Source organism: Sorex araneus, chromosome 5 (assembly GCF_027595985.1).
Source record: "Sorex araneus isolate mSorAra2 chromosome 5, mSorAra2.pri, whole genome shotgun sequence".
Classification (NCBI taxonomy): Eukaryota; Metazoa; Chordata; class Mammalia; order Eulipotyphla; family Soricidae; genus Sorex; species Sorex araneus.
Genome location: NC_073306.1, coordinates 89,580,099 through 89,603,502, shown reverse-complemented (window position 1 = coordinate 89,603,502; position 23,404 = coordinate 89,580,099). Strand labels below are relative to the sequence as shown.

Below are 23,404 nucleotides of genomic sequence, written 5' to 3'. Positions count from 1 at the left end.
CTTCTGGAGAAAGCACAGCAATGTCAGCTCATTTCTCTAAGGTCACAGAGACAGTAAGTGGCATAGCTGAGACTGGAACCCTAGCAGCTCCCAGATGCGCGAGGCCAGTGCTTTGCTGATACCTAAAGGAAACAGGCATCAGGTCTAGTCTTTGGACCAGGGCTATGTGATCTGGGGTTGGGGTTGAGGGCACTCCACACTGGATGCTGCCGGGGGCATTACTCCTGGCTCTGTGAAGTTGCACCAGGACCATGCAAAGCAAGCACTTTAACCTATACATGGGCTTTGTGATTTTAATCATAATTTCAATGATTCCATTTCCTCCTCAGCTCATTCACACAGCAAAGGTGTTTTTTTGGTTTGGGGTGTGTGTGTGTGTGTGTGTGTGTGTGTGTGTGTGTGTGTGTTGTTTTGGTTTTGGGAACTTCAGTATAAGCAAAGCAAGGTTTGCAGAAGTGAGTGATTCTGCCCAGCCCACTCCTCCCATCCTTCTCTCTCCCCTCCTTCCCCCACCACCTCCTCTTCCTCCTTAGGAATCCTTAAGCCCCAATACTTAATTATCAGGAGCTGATGCCCACCTCAAGGAGGGATTGGGGTCTTCCATGTGCAACTCACTGGGCTCTTATTTTCTTTTGGTGGGGGTGGTTCTGGGTCACACCCACTGAATCACAAGGGTTACTGCAGGCTCTGCGTTCAGGAATTACTTCTCGTGGGGCTCAGGGGGCTATGTGGGTACCTGGAATCGAACCTGAGTCTACTGCATGCAGGGCAAGCACCCTATCCTCTACTATCTCTCTAGCCCCTGGGGTTCTATTTTCTGACATCAGAAGCAGGTGGCTAGGAGAGGGTCTGACCTGGAAACTGAATCACGTAAAGTGCCCCTTAGCTTGAAGAAGAAATGCAAACGACCCCCTACTTTCAGGTGACAAAGAGCATCAGAGAGGAAGTGGGTTTAAACTCTTCTCTCCTCCTGGAAGCAGGAGGCATCCGGGAGGCTGAGCAGGTTCCAATAAAGACCCTCGCCTGTGACTTCTCCTGGACTTGATCCTGAAAGCCCCCGGCCCCAATCAAGAGGGCAACCTCATCGCCCCCTCAGTGCCCGCCCTCCTCCTCCACCCTAGCCCAGGTAGCACCATGAGCAGCTGGAGCTGAGGCCTCTAGAACTTCCTCAGTACACTTCCAGACCGCAGAAGACAGCTCCTCGGACTGGAGACGATGGTGCCTTGGGGGCCGCAGACTTGGGGTCCCATGCTTGGATTTGAAGACAACTTCCAATGAAGAAGTTCTGACTCCGGAGGCACCCCAAGCCAGGGGAAGACAGGTCCTGACCCCTGATTCCTGGAATGGAACTCAGGTCCCTCAGCCCCTTTCCCATCCTGATCTCCTGGCCTTCCTCTGGCCTGGGCTTCCCGGCACCTTCCCTCACACCCGCCAGGGGTTAGAAGCCAGGCTGGAGGTGTGGGGGTGGGCTTCAGAGGGCGCTGGCTGGGGCTGGAAGCCTCCCCACAGTGAGCACCTGCCCTCATTGCCCGCTCCAGGGCCCCCTGCAGATGGCATCTGAGGCTGTGGCGCCCATGCCACTGGTCTGACTGCCCAGTTTTCAAGTCCTGGTAGGGACACTGGACCTGCTCTCTCCAGGGCCTGGTTGCAGCTGTTCCACTTGAGGAGAGGAAGCCAGGAGGTGGCCTGGGGCTCTGGCCTCAGGGCCAAGCCTGGCCGTGATGCTGGCAACCACTCCTCCCGCACAGCCAGCCGCCCTGCTTACCCTCTGCTTCTCAGGCTCCTCCACAAGGGCCTCCGGGAATTGCAGGGCTCAGCCTTTTAGCTGAGCGGGGACCCGGGCTTCCGAGACCAGGTGGGGTTTGGGGAGTCACTTTGTCTTTCCAAGCACTACTCCCTTAGGGACCCCACACACCTTCACAGCCTCCCGCCGTTCCTGGTGCTGGAGACAGCCACATTATGGGGGCAGCCCAGAACCCCCTTAATTCTATCCATCCATCCACCTCCATCCCTCCCTGTGCACAGACAGCCCTTCTCTCTTCCTGGCTCTGCCTAGCCTGTGGGGTGTAGGGCAGTGACCCAGACACTGCCTAACCCCTTTGGGGGTACATCTACCTCCAAAATTAGGACGGCCTCCCTCCTAGTTTTGCTCCCTCCCTCTGCTACCATCATTCTCCCAGGACTGAATGAGAAACTGCGGCATCATCAATTTCTCCTTAGTTCAATCCTTGTGCGTTATATCTTTACTGAGTTCTAGGGAACCAATAGTGAACAAATCGTCTAGGACCCCTGCCTTTACATTCCAGTGGGGAACACAGGCTGAGAGGCCTGTGGATTCAAATCTTTCTGCAGCAGGCACATTGCAACCTACCGACCAGTTCCCTCACCCCTTGCTCTGAAAGCTGGACCCCATCTTCTCCATCCCCTGCTCTTCTTGACCTCAGCCTTACAGCTGGACTTCACCATCTCTGCCCTGGCCCCCTGGGTCCCTCCCGCAGTCTCCCTCCAGCAGCTAAAGAGCTTCTTAGCCAGGAAACCAGGCCTTGCCATGAAGCCCTCTGCTGATGAGTTCTGACTTTCAGGCACGCCTCGCTCCCCTTTGGTGTCTCCCCTTCCTTCAGTCAAATGTTCATTGACTGAAGATGTCATCATGGAGACTGACTTGGTCCTGGGCCATTGGGCCGAGTCAGAGGACTCAGGAGGAGGTGCCAAGGAGAACCCCAGGGATCTTCCATATGCTTGTCCCTCCTGTCTTTAGTGTCTTTACACCCTCTGTTCCCTCCCGGGGCCACAGTGCCCTGAGTCCTTAATGGGTGAGTCCTCATCTCTTGGGTCTGACTTTATTTACTGACTTATTTATTTGTTGGGGGAGGAGGGAGGGCTTCCCAAGAAAGCGTTGCTGAGGGCATCCAGGGACCCTCCCAGGCATACTTGACTGAAACAGTCTGGCAGTTTGATGCTCAGGCTCTGCAGTGCCAGGGCTTACTCAGGGCATCCTGGGAAAGGCTCCAGGGCCACCCCTGGCTATCCTCAGGGCTTCCAGGGCTCCATCTAGCAATGCTCTGGAGGCTGTGTGGTGCTGAGGCTCAAACCCAGGCCAGGCAGTCTGAGCGCCATATCATGCTCACCAGACCTGGAGCCTGGCCTTGAATGCCACTTCCTCTGTGAGCTCCATCTCTGTGTTGTTATCTATCACTGCAGCCGGTTTGTTTTCCTCCTGGTTCTTTTCTCTCCTCATAACTATCTCCCTGTGAGAGACCTAGCATAGCACCCAGGCCTCTATCGAGATTTTATGAATGAGTGGGCAGAGATGGCCCTGACTCAGGACCTGCCGAAATTCATGCTTCCCCCCCCTTTCAATCAAAAATTTTAATTGACGGACCATGATTAATTGTAACCACATGTCCCAGGCTTACGAGGCTGTTGCTCCACACCCCCCCCCCCCTCCCAGGTGGAGTGAGAGGCTTCCTCTCAGCTCCTTCCCGAGCTCCATCCCCGTCCCGGCTGCCTTTTGGCACCTCACTCTCAGCCACTCCCGGGAGCCCATGCAGAAGGAGGTGAGAGCGCTGCTCTTCGGCGTTCTGCATCCTCGCCTAGAAACTGTCAGGACAGTGAGGCGGGCAGAGCAGGGAAGGCAGAGGGCTAGACATGCTTCCTTCCTCTTCTTGGTGGCACTCCCCCTCCCCACCAAGGGCTTCAGAACCCTGTCAGAGCCCTCTCTGTCCCGTTGGAGAACCAGGTGGGTACTCAGAGTCCGGCCCCATACTGGGTGCTCAGGGAAGTGCTTATGGATAAAGAAAGTCAGGAAGAGGCTGAGTGAAGAAAAAATAAGGGAGAGGGATGAAGAGGGGATGAAGAGATGAAAGAGAAGAAGAGAGGTCAGGCAAGTTGGGGTGTGGAAAGAGAGAAGGCAAACCTAATCCAGGAGTTGCCTAGCCCTGGGGGCACCTCCCCCTGCTTGCCACCCCCCACCCCCTGACCTTCAGACCCTGAACCCTGATGTCTCCTGGTCCTGCTCAGGCCTCAGGTGGGACAGTGGAATCCTCAGGAGGCCTCCTGTGCCCCCAGCCCCCAGCCCAGCCACTGAGGCCTGCCTACCCTTGGGGGGCCCTCTGCAGGGACTGAGCCCCGGATTCCAAAGCACAAGTCCCTCCCTGAGTCCCTTAGAAACTGTCCCTTGTCCCTGACCCCCTCCTTCACACTCCAGCCCCTTGCCCAAGAATTGTCCCTCAACTTCAGTGTCAGTGATCGAAGGTCCCACACAAGCCAGCGTAAACAGATGTTCCTGCACACCCTTAGCCCTGGGCCCCAGGGGTTCAGTGAGATGGAGTCTGCCCCCACCCCATGGCCCAAGCCCGGCCCCCGCGGGACGACTGGGACCAGCCCAGGGCCCCAAAAGAGTTGCTCCCAGACTCGCAGTTGCTATGGCGGCCCTCCCCAGGGTGGCGGCTCTTGGGTTGCCACGGGGAGCTGCGCTGCCATGAGCCGTCACCACGCCGGGTGGCAGCAGGAGTCACACCCCTCCCGTGACCACTGGGACTTGTCTACACAGCCACCCGGCCCGCCTGTCTGTGCTCTGCAGCCCAGCACCAGGAGCAGCAGAACCAGCCTCTTCCCTCAGGGGACACGTCTGTTGTTCTCCTGGCAAGTAGAACAGGGACCCCATCTCTCTCAGGACCCCAGCCAGAGGCAGGAGCCCGCTTCGAAGGGGTGAAGGTTGGGACTAAGAAGATGCCAGCGTCACCGCCGTGCCCCTGGGTCTCAGTGCTGGCTGTGACAGCCGGGTTCCCCAGGAAGGACAGGCAAGAGGTTCCATCGCTCTTGCTGGGATTGCTCTTTCCAGGAGCTTTCTGGAGCTTTCCTCTGCCCTCACGGCACCTAAGAATCCCTTCATTAGAGTCCCTAGCACTGATGCTCATAGATGGAGGTGTCATTTATTAATGCCTTTATTTCTAGCCCCTGCACAGTGCTCAGGGGCTCAGCAGCAGTGGAATGAAGGAAGGGCATCCAAGGCATACCCCGCACTATTTCCTTATGGCACTCACTCAAACTCCTCTCACTGACACACACACTCATAAGCACACTCACCCAGCACTCGCACTAACACTATACTCACACACATGCTCGTATGAGTATAGTGTGAGTGCATTCACACACCCCACTCACTGACACACATGCTTATTTGCATACACACACAGCAGTCACAATCCACTATCTGGCACACGCACACATATGCACACACATGCAGTAACACTCCACTCACTGACACATGCACTCATATGCACACACACACACTAACACACTCCACTCACTGAAACATGCACTCATATGCACACACACGCACTAACACACTCCACTCACTGGCACATGCACTCATATGCACACACACACACACACACTAACACACTCCACTCACTGGCACATGCACTCATATGCCCACACACACACACACTAACACACTCCACTCACTGGCACATGCACTCATATGCACTCACACAGCACTCACACTTACACACATCTCCTCCAGCCCTCTCCCCCCTTTCATGTTCTGTCCCCTGCAGAGCATCTTGTATCAGCCATGCACGATCTAGTGTCAGTACCATGACTAATATTTTTACCAGGGCGTTGGACTCCTGAATCTCTCCCAGGACATCCTGTGTGTCAAATCAGAGGCCAGGGTGCTGCAGGGTTCCACTGGGCGTGACTCTGGTTAACAGAAAATTGAGCACAAAAGGGCGATTATGTGAGATGGGCAGTATGACCTACCTCTGTCATAGGAGACTCTCCCCCTTCTGTAGTGTGGAATCTTCTGCCTGCCAACTCTCCCTCATTCCTCAAGACCTGGGAAATGGTCTCCTCTGAGAAACCTTTCAGTGGGATGAAGGAAGGAATGCGTGAGCACACAGTGAATGGAACAACTGATCCCTGCTCACTTCTGTTGTTCCCTTTGTCATTGAGGCCAACTTTGGGTCTCAGAATCTGTCCAGAACAGGGGCTGTAGCAATAGTACAGTGGGTAGGGTGTTTGCTTGCACACAGCTGACCCGGGTTTGATCCTCAATATCCCATATGGTCCCCTGAACACTGCCAGGAATAATTCCTGAGTGTAGAGCCAGGAGTAAGTCCTGAGCAATGCCAGGTGTGACCCAAAAAAAAAAATCAGTTCAGAACAATTCTCCACCATGCTGGGCCTCTCCCTCTCCCCGCCACCGTGAGTCACCCGTCTCCCTGCAAGATGCACACACCTGCCACCATTGCCCTGTCCACAGCCATCCCTACCCATGGTCCTGCACTCGCCAGGTGCCAGCCCGCCAGGAGCAAATGTGTCTGACTGGCACTGAACCCCGCCCAGAACAGCCAGGGGCCCACGTCCCAGACGGGCTCATGCTCCTTCTCCATCTTTCTCAGCTCTCTTTGATGAGCCTCATCATCTTGCCAAACCCCAAGTTCCAAAGTGAACTTTAAACCTGTGCTCTTGGTTGCCCTACATGAATGAGCCAGAAAAGGGAGTCGGGAGAGGGTCGCTTCATGAGTACTGGGACCCCTGGACAGCTCGGCACTCAGGGACCAAGACTGTGAGATGGGAATGGTTTGTAATGCAAACGCCTTGCCTGCTGTACTCTCACTCTCTCTCTCTCTCTCTCTCTCTCTCTCTCTCTCTCTCTCTCTCTCTCTCTCTCTCTCTCTCTCTCTCTCTCTCTCTCTCTCTCCCCGTTCTCCCCCCCACCCCCCACCGAATAACTCTCATTTTATAGAAGAAACCAAGGCAGAGATGAACTTGACAGAAATCTCACAGAAATCTCATGGATGGTAGATTTCACTGCCTGAGTCTGACCCCACCCCAATCAGCCTGGCTCTGGTCCCTGTGTTCCTGGCACTCAGGGAGAGGAGTTTAACCATCACCCAGCCCCCAGCCCCCGACACACCAGCACCACCTTCGCTCTCATCCACTGCCCCACTCAGAATGTTCAGTCTGGCAGTCATGGCTTTGCCATTTATGAGCTGTGAACTCTTGGGCGAGTGACTCAGCCTCTTTGAGCACAGTCTTCACCAGAGAAATGGGGAGAATCATACATGCTGTGCAGCTTGTAAATGGAGTAAATGGAGGTGGAATACTCTCACACGCCAGCTAGATTTTGGCAAATGACACTCAGTGCAGTGCTTCTTGCTGGCATTTCGAGAAAGAGTCGGGGGAGTGGGCATCTGTGAACCTGAAGACAGGAGGCCCCAGAAGCTCCTTGCTAGGTTTCTCTTGCTGCTCAGTGCCTGTATGGAGCTAACGTCTCGCTTGACCCTGGGTCTTGAGATATGAATGCTCAGAAGATGACCCGCTGGCATAGCCATTCCCCCAGTGACCTGGAAGCAGTGAACCTGTGTGCTTGCTTCCCTACCGAGAGAACCCAAGCTGCAAAGGCGACCAGATGTGCTTGGGGGCACCCCCTCCTCCTGTTCCTCCTCTTTTTCTGAGGGCGGGGATTGAGAAGTTGCCTCTTGTATCTCCACACACACCTGGGGGCCTCTGAGGGTAGGAACCAAGGGGGCAGCGAGGGAAAAGGAGGCCACAGGGATAGACAGCTCCTCAGAGGGCAGGAAGGGTGGGGTACAGTGGAAGATGGGGTCAGTGACAGGAAGAATGGGAGGAAAGCAGCAGGAGGGGAAGGAGGAGGCCATTCTGCAGACAGAGCCTGCCCAGGCCCTAACATGAACTGACCAGGCTGGAAATAGAACAGCTGGGCAAACCCAAACGCTCTATTTGGGTGTCTGCTGAGCAAGCACGTGATGCTGCACTGGGGGAGCCATTCAAGGAAGAAATAGATCCTTTCACCTCAGGGGAGGTCAGAACAGGGGGCGTTGATTCTAACCCAGTGCAGATTCGTCAGAGTTCTTTTTTTCTGAGGATGTTTTCTTGACGTAACCAGTATTTTTAACAGGATGGTGGGGAGGCCGCCTCTGCCTGACGCCACCACGACCTTGACAGGTGGAAGGGTCGGCTTTACCCAAGACCAGGACCACTCTGGGGTTTTGTTCTAACTGCAGACGCCACTGACCTCAGGGGAAAGGATCTTAGTCTACTTTCCAAATCGAGACTTAGGAATCTGTGCTGTGTAATGGGATACCTCTCCTTCAGTAGAACCAAACCGGATTCTAGGATGGGTCTGGACTGGCCCGGGGGCATGGGAGGGGGAGGGGTTGTGCAGTGTGTCTCTCAGCACCCACTAGTGCTCCCTGGATGCCAGCAAACCTCAGCCTGGGAGGTACCCAGGTCATCTGAGGCTGTCATACCTGGTTCCTTCCATACCCCGCAGTGGGACCCCTCATTTTCCCCCCTTGTCCCTGCCAAGAAAAGTTTATAACCTCCCCTATTGCAAGCCCATTCACCTCCCATGATCACTCCTGGGTTGCAGAGAATTTGCTGGACTCTTGGAGCCCAAAGCCTGCATAAAATTACACCCAAAAGTATCTACATAGATAAATGTCTATTTGGGGGAATCCAAACTTTCGTCAGATTCTCTGGGGTGGGAGTTGGGGGGGCCAAGGGGTTGTTCCCACCCCTGCACTGTAGTCCCGTTGTTTATCGATTTGCTCTCAAGCAGGCACCAGTCTCCATTGTGAGACTTGTTACTGTTTTTGGCATATCGAATACGCCATGGGGAGCTTGCCAGGCTCTGCCATGCAGGCGGGATACTCTCGGTAGCTTGCCGGACTCTCTGAGGGGGACAGAGGAATTGAACCCGGGTCAGCTGCATGCAAGGCAAATGCCCTACCCGCTGTGCTATCACCTGTGTACAAATGAAAAATAATTGTTCTAGAAGCTGGAGGTTGGACCACTGTAGGTGGGGAAGCAACTGACACCAGGTGGTCCCTGACAGCTGAGTTTTCACTTGGGCCAAGGACAGCTTGGGGCTTTCACTCCATCATGGATTTCTCAGTTCAGATCAGCACTGCTTGGGATTGAAGTGGACAGGAATTAGAGGGCTGGAGCTCTAGCTCCACATCTACCACTGGCCATGCAATCTTCGGCAACTTATTTGATTAACTCACCAATCCACAGTTCCCTGACTGTAAGATGGGGGCAGTCCCCCACCTCTCCAAACCACTGCCTTAGCAGGTTCTAACAAGGTTCCAATTTGATCCTGGCCATTCTGCTAGGCTGGATTACTGACACTTCATAGAGCTTCATTTCCTCTGTTCCTTGCAATAAGGCCCTTCCTGAGTCGAGTTGGTAGACTTCCCTGAAGGACTTTGCAGAAATCCCTGAAAACATAGAGGTGGGAAGAGTATGGGTCCTTCCACAATCTCTGCATGGGAGCAAATCCTGGGCGGGGAGGAAGCAGGGACCTCTAACCAAGCAGTCTCACCACAGCAGAGAAGCAGCCCAGCCTGTGCCAAGGATTTGGGCACAACTTGCCATCACACTGGGTTTTGTCTCTTCCCAAATATGACATGTCACTGAGCTCATTTCTAACCATGAGACTGGAGGATGGCAGAACTGGTCGTTTCCTGAGTTCCACCTTAGTTCCCTCTGCTGCTCTGGGCTGTAGGTTTCATCAGAAGACATTTACATGAAACCCAGCTGTGATCAGTTCTTGGCCAAAGAGCATGGGGAAGTCTTATCTCCAAGGAGATTAGACAGAGTTCTGTTTCAGCTGGGTGGTTAAGCCTACCCATGTGATTATGTAACCCCAAAGTGGGCTGCCTTCCCCAGACAGCCTCTTAGGAATCATCAGAAGAAAGCTGATGCAGGACCCCCTCAGGCCTGCCCCCCTGGATGCATGCACACACCATCAACAGATGCTTGATTACAGAGCCTGCTATCTCTCCTTCCCACACTCCGCCAGCTTTCCCGAGAACCACAGGGTTTGGCCTAAAGTACTTACTCTGGCCTTCCAGTAAAACCAGAAGTGAAGGGTTAGAAAGCCAATACAGGGGTTAGTGCACTTGTCTTACTCATAGCTGACTTACGTTTGGTCCCCAGCACTGCATGTCGTCCTTAGAGCCCTGCCAAGAGTGATCCCAGAGCACAGAACCAGAAGTTAGCCCTGATCACTTCTGGGTGGGACCCTAACCCATCCCTGAGTTCCACCCCCCAGTCAAACCACAACAATGAAACTAGAAGCAAGTAAAGAAACTGACATGGGGGATCTGGGGTGGAAATGACTTAGGTGGAATTTCAGGCAGTGCAGGCGGCCTCTGGTTCTCCTTTTGGCCTGTGCTGGCCCTGCTTGCCCTGCCCTGTTTTTGCCTGCATCTTGCGGGAGGCCTCTTAGGGAATGCCCCTGAAGCACTCAGCTTCTCAGATCTAAAGAGCAGGAGAAGACGAATGAGCTCTCCTCTCCACCCAGATGATGGGGATAATCATCCATTCTCGCGCCCTTTTTCCCCTCACTTGGCCAGTGACTGAGTTAATGGCAGGCAGAAGTTTCTCTTCCTTTGTACTCAAGGGACCACAAAGCTGACAGACGTCAGCTACTAAGCCTCCAATGGGTAAGAGTCACCTTGCACCCAGAAGGGGTCTTTACCCTGTCCTGACCTCACAAGCCACCTGGTCCCTCGTTACTAATATGTTTTTCACTCTGGACTTGACTGTCACATCTGTAACATGATGCCCCGGAAGTATTTTTAGCTGAGAACCATGACGCAGACTTCAGCCCCATTTGCAGTGGGGGTGGTGGGAGGGTAAGGACTTGGAGGCCATTTCCAGGGCCACAGGGCTAGCAGTGCCCTGAGGCATCACCCCAGATGGTAAGTCTTGAGTGGGAACCTCAAGCTCCCTCTGGGTAAAGGGGAGGCTCTCCAGGCAGTTTCCCCGAGACCTTGGGCTGACTGGCCCAATTTTCAGGTCTCCATCCCTCCTCCCCACATACCATGTCAGGGTGTTCTTTGAGCTTTGGCACTGTCCTGTTTGGGGTCACAATCTTCCTTTTGTTTTGAGTGTCTCCCACTTTCTTCACCTCAGGAAAACTACTCATCATTGGTGAAGTTTTTTCTGTTTTTTTTTTTTTTCATTAGGGGGACACATCCAGCGATGCTCAGGGCTCACTCCTGGTTCTGTGCTCAGGGACTACTGCTGGGAGGCTCAGGGGACCATACGGGGTGTTAGGGATTGAACCTGGGTTGGCCATGTGCAAGACAAAGTTGCTCTATTATCTCTCTGAATTGCCTTCTCTATTATCTCTCTGAGGCTGGAGCGAGAGCACAGCGGTAGGGTATTTGCCTTGCACACGGCTGACCTGGGTTCGATACCTCCGCCCCTCTCGGAGAGCTCAGCAAGCTACCAAGAGTATCTCGCCCGCACGGCAGAGCCTGGCAAGCTAACTGTGGCATATTTGATATGCCAAAAACAGTAACAAGTCTCACAATGGAGACATTACTGCTGTCCGCTTGAGCAAATTGATGAGCAACAGGATGACAGTGCTACAGTGCTATTATCTCTCTGGCCCCGGTGAAGTTTTTCTGCTCCATTTCATGTCACCAGGGGAATGCTGTGCCATTCCAGGAGTCTTTGGTTCACCTTTGACTCGAGCCTTCACTGACTCTGACATGTACCTGACAGTCCTCCATGCACTCCTCTCTGGACTGTGGCTGGGACTCAGCTTCCCTGTACCCTGCCAACTGGTACGCAAGGACCTATACAGATACAGCTGGGAAAGGGATCAGAAATCTAGAAAAGACCAAGAAGACGCTCTAATTTTTCCTTCTAGCGTTGTGGAACAGACCTACATAAAGACGATTTAATGCTCTAGAACTGAGGGACCAACATCTGGTTAGTGAGGACTTGAAATGTGGCTAAAGCCACATGCCAAAATGACAATATTTTGAACATGTTGGGTAAATACAATATGTTATTAAAGTTGATTTCACTTGTTTGATTTTGTCTTTCTCGGTGACCGTAGGACATTTCAATTCCTCACCTGGCTCCTCCTATGAACGTTTAGAATGAACCGCTCTAACTTAGTTTTATAGTTTGACTTTGTCCCTTGTGGTTAGGCACGAAGGGCTCTGACTGAGATTACTTGTGCATGTGTTGACTCTTGTCAGAGAGAGATTCAAATGATTTCTGTCCAGTAGCAGTGAGGATCCCAGTTTAGCTGCCTTGGAGCACTTTTATAGACCTGTCTGGCAATTGAGACAAAACTTATTTCTGGATGCCTTCCCTTGAAACCCCTGCTTCTTAAAATGCTCCTTGGCCAGGTCTGATTGCCTCGTTAATGAATGAGTTCAGTGAAGTCCTTGACATATGTTCTCTCTGCATCTGTATAAGACTCATGCTTTTTAACTTTTCAGAAATGATACACAGCTCTCTCGCTCTCTCTCTCTCTCTCTCTCTCTCTCTCTCTCTCTCTCTCTCTCTCTCTCTCTCTCTCTCTCTCTCTCTCCTGTCCGGCTTAAGAGTAGAGACTGGATTATTAATGTGCCTGGTATTAAGGAGGCACTCAGTGAATGTCTGTTGAGTGACTTGGAAGCACTTCCTTGGAATTGGGATTGAGTGTTAAACTCCCCTTTGCAGTGGGTTTGCATATCTGCCATATTCCTGGGGGTGGCGGAAGAATGCAGGCAAGATAAGACCCTCTTTTAGGGCGTTTGCCTTGCAAACGTTTGCCTTGGCTGACCTGGGTTCAATTCACAACATCCTATATGGTCCCCTGAGCACTGCCAGGGCTGATTCCTGACTGCAGAGCCAGGAGTAACCCCTGTGCATTGCCAGGTGTGACCCAAAAAAGCAAAAAAAAAAAAAAGATAAGACCCTCTTTAAAGGACCCTAAATTTGTTGGGGTTGGCCATTAAGATTCCCCAACTCTAGGGCTTTTCAATCCCAAAGAGGCAAGTAAAGTTCTTTCAGTTACCCCAGGGAAAATATTTCCAGCCCCTCAACAGATGCTGCAACAAGTAGGGGTCCCAGATGGGGTTCCTTCCCTTGCTGACATGGCAGCTTCTACATCATGACCATCCCACCAGAAACTCTCACTGCTCCTCAAGGTCTGGACCTAGAGGCAGGTGGTCTGTTGGGACTCCACAGCAGTGCTGGTCTCAGGTTTTCTGGGACCCCCAGGGATGAGTTCTGGATCCCAATCCAGACCGATGATTGTGAAAGTGTCTCTTCATTTTCACCCTGTTCACTGTCTGCATCCTGGGCAAAGCCAGCTGGCAGGTAAGGGAGGAGGTGATTGTGAATTCCTTGAGGGCAGCCTTTCATTTGTATGTCTGGCACCTGCTAAGCACTTTGCCCAGTGCACAGTGGACACTGGGTGAATGCTAATCCGCCTCCTGCTGGTGCCAACCCACAGCCAGCAACCTTCCAAAGGGTTTAGAAGATAGGACTGGCCCATAGAATACTGCTCAATGCCTCCTGTGCCCTGGAACTGGGCAGGGCATGCCCATCAGCAGGTAATTAGCTCAGGGAGTCACAGATATCTGTCACGTCCACTTTCCTTACAAAGAAATGAGAAGTTGATGGAGGATTTACCTCTGAAGAAAGAGATAAAAGCAAATTTTCATTTGTCTTTTTGTTCTTGGACTACACTCACTCTACACTCAAGAATCACTCCTAGTGGTGCTTGGGGTGCCATATAGAATGTTTAGGATCAAACCCAGGTCAGGTGCAAGCAAGGCAAGTGCCTTAACTTCTGTGCTATCCAGAAAAGCAAACTTTCTGCGAGTGTGTGTGGACGTTGGGTGTGGGTGTGTATATGTTAGGGGTGAGTATTGTGTGTGTATGTTAATGGGTTGTGTGGAGGCTGTGTGTGTGCATGCATGTGTGTGAGAGTGTGTGTCCATGGAGAGGGGCAGTGTAAAATATTCCTAACAAAACCTGACCATTTCTGCCACTTTCTCACTGGAGGGTTGGTGATATTGGGCACCTCCATGTTGCAGTACTACCATCCGCACCACCCACGTCCACAATATCTCATGAAACCCCCCCTCCCCTCCCCTGCCCGACACTCCTATTCTCCTCCGTGCCTCTTTTATGATTCTCAGTCCCTCAGCAAAGGAGGCTCAGTGAATGTTTGCCTGACTGAGCACACTGCCCTGGCTTCCTCCACGTTGTAGCTTGTGTCACATTTTCTTCCATCTCGTGACCTGAAAGGTATTGTTTCATGTCTCCCCATGTCTCGTTTATATCCTTTTGTCACCCCAAAGCATTTAGGTGGTTGTTACCTTTCAGCTACGGTGAACAAGGCTGTTCCGAGCACGAGCTTTCATATATCTCTTGGAGAACCTACTTTTAGTTCTGGGTGTGTGCCAGAATTGCTGGATCAGATGGTAATTCTGTGTTTCATCTTTTACGGTAAAAGCCACCTTTCTGAGCACCTATGTTGTGCTGGCTCTGGTGAGGCCCTTGGCAGAGGCCACCACGTTGAATCCACACAAGCCTGGTGGCTGGATTCACCAGGTGGGTGGATTTTCTCTCCACTACACAGCAAGTGCCATTTTCAGAGTGAAATGACAGGGCAGAAAGAGTGCAGAGGGTCAGGCATTTACCTTGCACACCGCCGACACCAGTTTGATCCCTGGCACCACATATGCACCCGCCCCTCCCCCCCAGCTCTGCCAGGAGCGATCCCTGAGCACAGAACCAGAAGTAAACCTTGACCCAGTCCCCACAACATGCGCCCACCCCGCAAAGTACCCAAAAACAGAAGGCAATGACTTCTACATAGGGTGCTAGAGGACTTGACTCCAAAGTCACTGTTCCCAGGACAACAGGAGAGGCAAAGGAATGCTGTCCTCCAAAGGAGGGCGCACACCTTAAAACTGTTAGCAGCTCACACGTTTCTTAATTAACACTAACACCTTGGTCAGAATCAGTTGCTGACAGCCAGATGGGTAACCACTCCCCCTTTCTCCAGTCAGATGAAACACTGGCTTTCAGATGGTTCCCAGACACAGCTCCTTCCCCCTGGCATCCCACCCTGCCTCCCCCAACATCCTGGTCTAGGCCACAAGACTGCCCTGAAGGCTCATCTGCATCCTGATATCTTCTTGACCATTTTCCCAGGGAGCCTCCTCCTGGCTCTTCAGGTCAGGCCTGCGCGTGGCACTCCCTCCAGACAGGGCAAACCATCATTCACATTGTTCTTCTGGATGACCCGGTGCTCAGGGAGGGCTTGAATGAATGAATGCATCCAAGATGAATCACTCGATCAGTGACAGCAGGGAAGACAGAAACAAAGAAAGAAAACCAGAATTATCTTCCTCTCCTTCCCTATTTGTGTAGGGCCAGGCTGTGAGTTACTCAGAATAATTTACGTGCCACATTTGGCACCACTGCGCAAGCCTGAGCCGTTTGGGGGCTGGAAACTCCCAGGAAAAGTGATGGAATTAGCCTCTTGTAGAAATATGCCCACGTGGTGGCCCCAGTGAAGAGGAGGAGACACTTTCAGTATTGGTAGAGATTGCATGTCCTGAGCAAAACTAACCCCCAGGGGAGGGATTATTTGTGCCTCCCGAGGCACAGCTCCTCCTCCTTCCTTTACACAAACACCGACCACTTGCTCTCAGCAGGCAAGTAAGATCCTCGCCTCACCTGACATCTAATCCTGAGAGGGCACGTGAGGCCCTCTCCTGCAGACCCAGTGCTCGGAAGAGAGGGGAGGCTGCAGCTCCGGGAGAAGAAGCTGAGCCCAGCCAGGGCAGAAAGCAGGACTGGTTCCCCTGCAGGGCCCAATCTCTGCGGGCGCTGGCTTCTCCTGCAGCCCAGTTAGGCTTTGACATCGGAAGTCAGGGCCGGTAGGTGAGAACATTCAGCAGGGAGGGTGGACAGATGAGCAGAGGAGCAGGAGAAACCACAGTTGCCCTCCGTGGTATTGCTGGAGGGGAGGGGGTGGAGGATGCAGAGGTGCGCACTTCCCTCCTGCTCTGAACCCAAATTCTTGTGGGTTCTGACCCGTTCTGGTGTCATGTCACAGGATGTGGAGGTAGGGATGCAACAACAACAACAACAAATCAAAGGTTTATGCATACACAACCGAAAATTAGTTTAAAATCAATAGTTTGATGAACCCAGTGTTTCCTGTGTTGCATTTCTTCGGTGAAGCAGGGTCACAAATAAAAAAGCTTCAGGAGCTCTGGCATAGGGGACTTGCTGAGGGGCTCCAAGCGCCCCAAGTTAAATGTGCAACAGAACATGGTGGAACCATGCGTCCCAATATCTGCAGGGTCCTGCTTTCACTTCCCCTAGGTTTATACCCCAAAGTGCACAGTGGAATTGCCGGGAGAGGTGGGGAGAAGAGTAGAGAAAGTTCAGCAGAGAGAGGGGGAGAGGACAGGATTTGGAGAAGAGAGGATTTGGAGGACAAGAGTTTGCCTCAAAGCAAACTCTTCATTCCTAGTTACCTGTAGGGAATTAGGAGACCATGTTAGCCTCAGGGGCTTTGAGTGAACAGAGCAGGGCACAGTCCCACTGTGAAGGCAAAGAAAACAGGCTGGGAAAGGTCATGCCCTGGACCTTGAAGCCACTCAGTTCACCAGGAAAGCAGCCCCAGTCCTGCCACAGGCCCACCCTCAGTGCCAAGCTTTGCTCACTCCAGGCCACTCTCTGCCGGCCTATGTCCAAGGCAGGTGTTCCACGTTAGGGGCCCAAGCCTGCGAGAGGGAACTGTTTTCTCTGCCTGGCAGCTCTTCTGAGGACTGAAGATAGGAAGGAACAGAGGGTGGGGGCACTGAGTCATCCCCTCCACCACTCCCACCCGGATACCCAGGATCACCCTGGCAGCTCAGGGCATTCACCTGCTCAGGCCTCTGCTGGAGCTGCTAGAAAGATTTGGATGACATAGGTGCAGGGAGGAGGGGTGTAGGTGTGTGTGTGAGGTGGGTATATTCAGGTTCTGTGACTCAGTGTGCCCTCAGAAATCCATTGAAATGACTTCCTTTTTGTCCACCACAACAAAACCAATGAGCTTCTCGCTGCACCCCCAGAGGAGAGCTGGCTTTGCATTCCTTCCCTGCATTGGCCACAGCTGTCCCACTGGCCAGCTGGGAGTAGGGCATGAAGTTTGTCTGCCAGGGTGGCTAACTCATTGCTTCAAGCCGCGGTGAGGAGAGGGGGATAGAGAGAGGTGCATGGGGTATTCAGAAATGGGCCCCCTAACCCAGGCCAAGGCTGTGGCTCAAGTGGTAGAGCACTTGCCTGATGTGTGAGGCCCCTGGTTCTACCCCGCCACCACCACCATTTGCCACCTGCCCCTCAGGTACTCAGGCGTGGTCCCGAGCAGCCACCACCACCACCACCAAAATAAACAAAGGAGAGAGCTCAAGAGGTGAAAAAAATCTCGGAGTTTTATCTCCAGCCATGCATGCCCCAGCACAGATGGATGCGGCTCTTAGAAAGGGAAAAACAAACCAAACAAACATGCACAATAGCAGCAAGAAGAAATGCTGCTCAGTCACAGGGGAGAGAGGCAGCACTCACCTCCAGCCCTTCCTCCCCTTGCCAGCCCGGGAGGGACCTGGTGCATTATGAGAGGGAGAAAGAGAGGGTGGAAAGAGAGAGATGGAAAGGGAAGGGAGGGAGAGAGCCCAGAGAAAGAGAGAGCCAGAGAAGAGCAGAAAAAGAGAGGTGGTGTCAGGAGCCTGCAGTAGCTACCAGGAGGGCCCAGAAACCAGCCAGAATCCCTGTGCAGCAGAAGGGGAAGAAAAACCTGCAGCCACAGCCTCCGGAAGGAGCACATGGCACTGGGTGTGGGCACAGAATGAGGCCTTCGCACAAGGACGGACTCCCAAGCACAGCCAAATGTGGCCCTGCTGACTCCCAGCCCCCCAGGGCCTGAGCACTGAGAAAACCAGCACAGCAGGAGGCCTAGACCCACAGAAGTGGAGACATTCCTTCCCCACCCACCCCCCGGGAGTGGATGCCCACGTGAGGTGTGACCAGAGCTATAAGGAGAAATGGGTTTGCACAGAACTGTTATGCTCAGCCAGACTCGGCTCCCTCAGGCTCTAATGCCCTTTTCTCTGCTCCAAACCAGTAAGCAGCCACAGATCTGATTCCCATTCCATGCCTAGCCTGCATCCCCATCCCCAACGAGGCCCAGAGGGAGTGCAGGGTCAGGCCAGCACCCACCTTGGATCTATGCATTGTTTGTGGAGCCCCCAAGTGTCTGCCTAGCAGCCACCATGCATCTAACGACTGAGTTGTGGCCACTTTCCATCCCCCCACCTTGCAGCTTATCTTCCTTCTGGATGAGATCAGGGAGGCATGGGGACTGGGCTGAGTGTGGGACACCTGCTTTTTGAGAGCCTCCCTGGCACCGTCTGCTCGCTCTAAACGCAGCACAGCTTCCTGCTCTGGGAAATGCAGAATTAATTGAATGACATGTGCGGTGATTACGGGAAGAAGTAATGGGGTCGGGGCAGGACTGTCTGTAGATTCTGCCAAGGAAACTAAGAATTAATTCGACCTGTCACTTTCTACTGAGCTCCCTTAGCAGGTGTGGGGGTGGGGGCGGTCACCTCATCTAGCCCTAATAAAGTACCTCACGGCCCAAGCATGCACTTAGCAGAACTGGGCTGGAGGGAGCAGCTGCGGATCAGAGCTCCCAATTCCATCTCTTTACATTCCGTCACCTTTAGCTCATCCCCTACTACATGTCCGAGAGGTTGTCACAGTTACAAGCAATCTTTAAGTGGAAGAAGCTGCCACCACAGCAGAGAAGACATTTAGGTATACACACTCGGGGCACAGCAGAGAACATGGGTTCTCTACAACACACCTGCAACCCAGCCTCGGTACGGAGTCCAAACAGAGTCCCACTCAACTGACGTTTGTTGATCCAACAACAGAACCAATGCCCAGAGCATTTGAACTGGATCAGAGAGGTCACTGGGGCACTGGTGGGGAGTTAGGACTCAGCATGCCTGGGGGCCGGAGAGATAGTACAGCTGGTAGGATACTTGGCCTTGCACACAGCCCACCTAGGTTTGATCCCTAGCACTTCATATGGTCCCCTGAGCACCGCCAGGAATAATTTCTGAGTGCAGAGCCAAGAGCAACCCCTGAGCATCACTGGGTTATGGCCCCCAAACCAAAACCAAACCCAAACATAAAAGCATCTCTCTTCTGGGGGTGCCCTCCAGAACCCTTTTAGGAGACCCTCACTTCTCCACCTCCTTCTCTCCAGCAAACTCTCCAGGGCTCATTCCCTGTAGCTTTGCATTCAGAGCCCCACTTGGTGTCCCCAGCCCCAGTGGCTCAGGATAACGAGCATTAGCAGGTCAGAGGCAGCGCAGATGCCTTGCAGAGGCTGGGCCTGAATGGAGAGCTGAGACAGAGCAGGAGGTATTTTTAGCACTTTGGGTATCTGGAAAGGTATTGAGATGCAGCGGTTGTTACAGACACCCAGACAAATCAGTATTCGGCTACAGGCCTCCCCACACCAGCAGTTTCCATTCAGAGTCTCAAAAGCAAGGGTTGCCATGGAGATTGAGTGCCTGGGCAACCAAACTTCCTGTCAGGAAATAGTGGCACAGGTAGAGCTCTGGGCCAGTGGGAGTTGAGGGCTGTGGCCTCCTCTCCTGAAGGCAGTCATGGCAGGAGCCCCCTAGCTCCTGGGAAGGGGACAACCAGGAGCAGAAGGACATGTCTCTGGAACTCTCTCAGGGAGAGCAAGCCCACTACCCCCTCACACCTGCCCTGGGATGGATTTGCTCTGCCTCTGTTCATTTGCCCAACGGCTTTGGCCATTCAAGAAAAGCTGCGGGGGCTGGAGAGGTGGTACAGTGAGTAGGGCATCTGCCTTGCACGCGCTGGACAGGGTTTGGTCTCTGGCATCCCATATGGTCCCCAGGCACTGCCAGGAGTAATTCTTGAGGCCACAGGCAGTAGTAAACCTTGGGCATTGCTGGGTGTGCCCCCCCAAAATAGCAAGGAGGGCTGGCCATTGTGTAGTGACACCAACACCACACGTGCAGCTGGGGAGTGAGGGCGGCCAGCAACCCAGTCCTAAAGCCCACTCTCCTGCAGGCTGCTGCCCAGGATTTTTTAAAATTTTAACCCCTTCTCTCTTCCACGGAGGCAGCCAAGACAGGTGGCATCTTAGCTTGCCCCTTCCTTGGTCATTCAGTAGACACATCCTGTGTACTGATAGACCGGGTCAGTGGTTTTCAACCACAGTTCACTTGCAAGTGCCAGTTCACAAGTACAAATAGGTCACAAACCACTGGGTGAGGACTGCGATGAACAGTGCCAAGTGCTAGGAGGCTAAGTGGCTGCCTACTGTCCCCAAGTTAGTAAGAGGTGGGGCCAGAGAGATGGGCTCTGGCCAGTGCTTAGGTTCATAGGGAGAAGAGTCCAAAGAGTCACAGTTTTTAGAGGACATTCAGCTTGACCCTCCCACTTCACAGAAAAGAAACAGAGGCCCAGAGAATGTGACTGGGGAGCTGGTGGGAGAGCAGGGCCAGGATATATATATATATTTGCCTCGCCTCCACCACATCACTGTCACTGTCATTGTCACTGTCATCCCATTGTTCATCGATTTGCTCAAGTGGGCACCAATAACGTCTTCATTATGAGACTTGTTGTTATTGTTTTTGGCATATCGAATACGCCATGTGTAGCTTGCCAGGCTCTGCTGTGCATGCGAGATACTCTCGGTAGCTTGCCGTGCTATCTGAGAGGGGCGGAGTAATCGAACCCAGGTCGGCCACATGCAAGGCAAATGCCCTACCGCTGTGCTATTGCTCCAGCCCACCACACCACACACTTTTACTGGACACTTTCACTGACTCTGTGTCATTGGGTCATCTAAGGATATTCAGTTGCTGCTAATAAAAACATGATCACTCAGTTATAGTTTTTATTGTCTCTTATAAAAGGGTACCAGAGGTCGATACTCCAGGACTGTACAACAGCTGAACCAAGTCACTAGGGTGCAAATTCTTTCTAGTTTTCTGTGCCACTGTTGTTAGCACACAGACTCAATCCTGCAGCACCCAAGATAGCTAGCCACCACATCCACATTCCAGGGGCTATCTTCAGGCAGTGGAAAAAAAATTAAAAGGATGTGTATATCTGCCCGTCTGCCCCCTCTCATCTTTGAGTCTTCTTAAAGATGGTAATGTACTGAAGAGATAGTACAGCAGATAGGGTGCTCGGCTTGTGTTGCATGCAGCCAACCCCAGTTCTATCCTTGGCATTTCATACGGTCCCCTGAGTACCAACAGGAGCAATTCCTGAACCAGGAGTATCCTCTGAGGACCCAAACAAAATAGTCTAATATGCACTTATGACCTACCACCACTCACTAATTAGAAATATAGACTATATACCTGTGTATGTGTATAATCATTCCTAAGACTTAGGAAGGACTTTGTTTCCTGATTTATAAAATCTTTAGGTACTATAGAAATTTTCTATAATATGTACATATTTATTGAACAAGGGGAGAAAAATCTACCCATTACCAATCTGCCAATCTACCCATTCGTCTTCCTACTAATCCTACACCTGGGTGATGATTAGTCCTGCCCAGCCTCCTGTTATGCTACTTTTATGAGAGTAATACATACATCTCCAAAACAAGATTAAAACACACTCCATAATGATTCAATTCTGTTTGTACAAAATCTACAGATCTGACAGAACCATGCTTGGAAGAGGCTTGAGTTGCAAATATGAAGGAGCTGGAGAAAACCCTAGCTTCCTGCAAAAACCAGCTCCTCCGCCGCCAGCCCCCAGCTCAGCAAGTCTGGGGGAGCACCTCTAACAGTCGCTGCAGAACCGGGCTGGGGGCTCTGTGCCCCCGGGATTAATGAAGACCAGGGGCAGATACAGTGGGGCCACTGCAGAGTGACAGTCTTGGTAAGGCAGTCTCTAGAATTGGAGCTGTCCTCCTCACGGGCCCATGAGACATGTCATAGACAAAGTAGAATGGCGCCAGAGGCAGAAATCTACTCTCCAACCTGAAGCCTGCCCTCCGACCTGGAAGCCTTCCCACTTAGCCCGGAAGCCCCCAAACCCAGAAATCTACTCCTCTCAACCTGGAAACCTGAGCCAACTGCCCTTGTAGACCTGCATTTGGAGTGACCAGCCAGCACCACTGCACGGCTAGCACACAGGAAACCTGCAGAAGCTCCTTAATGTAGCGCTTCCAGACAATTGTTTAAATTACTGTGCTGTCAAAGGCGGGATGAGACTGAAATCTGGACGGTTTTCCACTGAACTGAATCCCCACATACTTCATGGGGTTTTAGCTTTCTTGAGCCAACACCAATTCAATTTGGGGATGGGAACTTCTCAGTAGAAAAATCTGATCTTATGGACTGGATCTTAGAGGACTGGATGATCAAATATAAACATCTCCGGAAAGACTATTACTTCCCCCAATCAAAATGCGAAAGACCCAAAAGGAGAAGTCAGTGTTTTGGCCACACAACCTGCCTGCAGTAATGAAGCCACTGGCTCCCCTGACATGGAGAACTTTCTGCTGAGACTGAACAGGAGCTGAGGACCCTTGGGGACTTTGGGGCAATCTTTTCAACTTTGTTGGGGAGGGGTTCTTTCAACTTACCCCCATTAAAATTTTTAAATAATTTATTATAATTTGTACACTATTCTTTTTGTGTGTGTGCTTTTTTTTGGCCACACCCAGCGATGCTCAGAGGTTACTCCTGGCTCTGCACTCAGGAATTACTTCTGGCAGTGCTCAGGGGACCATATGGGATGCTGGGAATTGAACTCGGGTTGGCCGCATACAAGGCAAACGCCCTACCCTCTGTGCTATCACTCAGCCCCAACTACATCATTCTTTTATCAAGCATTTTTTGAGTTGCTTTAGTTTACAATAATGATAATGATTGTTTTATGTGTACATAATTCGACCACCACATTTATTTCCTTTCCTTTTGTAGTGGTTGTTGCTACAGTCACTGGGCATTACACACATATGTAGTTGTGGTGCTCATGTGTCAGGTACCGTGTTCCTGGAGATTCCACATCAGGCTGTTGCTCATGCACTTGCTTCCCTGGAGTTGTTGGGTGTCCTCAGGCCAGTGCTGGACCAGAGCTGCATTCTAAGTGGTGAACCTCATACATATTTAGCCGAGATGCTCACTGGTGGGTCACCCGATGTTGAGTTTAAGTATTTGCTCATACATGTTCCTTGAGGTTGCCACACCGCTGTGGCACATAGCTGGAGAGCCCCCCCCCCCCACATGGCAGCATTGTCGGTATAAGGCTTAGCACATGTGAACGGCATCAGGGATCCAACCTCAAGCTTGTAAGGCAGACACATTACCACTATTCTCCAGACCCCCTGATCTCTAGCTCTAGGACCAAAAAAGAGACCCATGTGGGGAAGCTAGCCCTGGTGTCCTATTCCAGAAACCCCATGCAGTCCTAGCTGGAGCTGAAAGACTGCTAAAAGCTGGTTCTTGTGTGATCCCAGTCTTGACAACCAACATGCCCC

At 52.3% G+C, this 23,404-nt stretch overlaps 1 protein-coding gene across 1 annotated transcript in view; it reads left to right on the top strand.

Annotated features, from left to right (window-relative positions):
- The window catches only part of KCNC4 (potassium voltage-gated channel subfamily C member 4), a 44,354-nt gene extending 21,824 nt beyond the window's left edge, over positions 1-22,530 (top strand). The window contains exon 4 of the mRNA XM_055139180.1: positions 21,571-22,530. Within this exon, the coding sequence (XP_054995155.1) occupies positions 21,571-21,602 (32 nt within the window). The 3' untranslated portion in view covers positions 21,603-22,530. The remainder of the gene's footprint in view (positions 1-21,570) is intronic.
- The last annotated feature ends 874 nt before the right edge of the window (positions 22,531-23,404 follow it).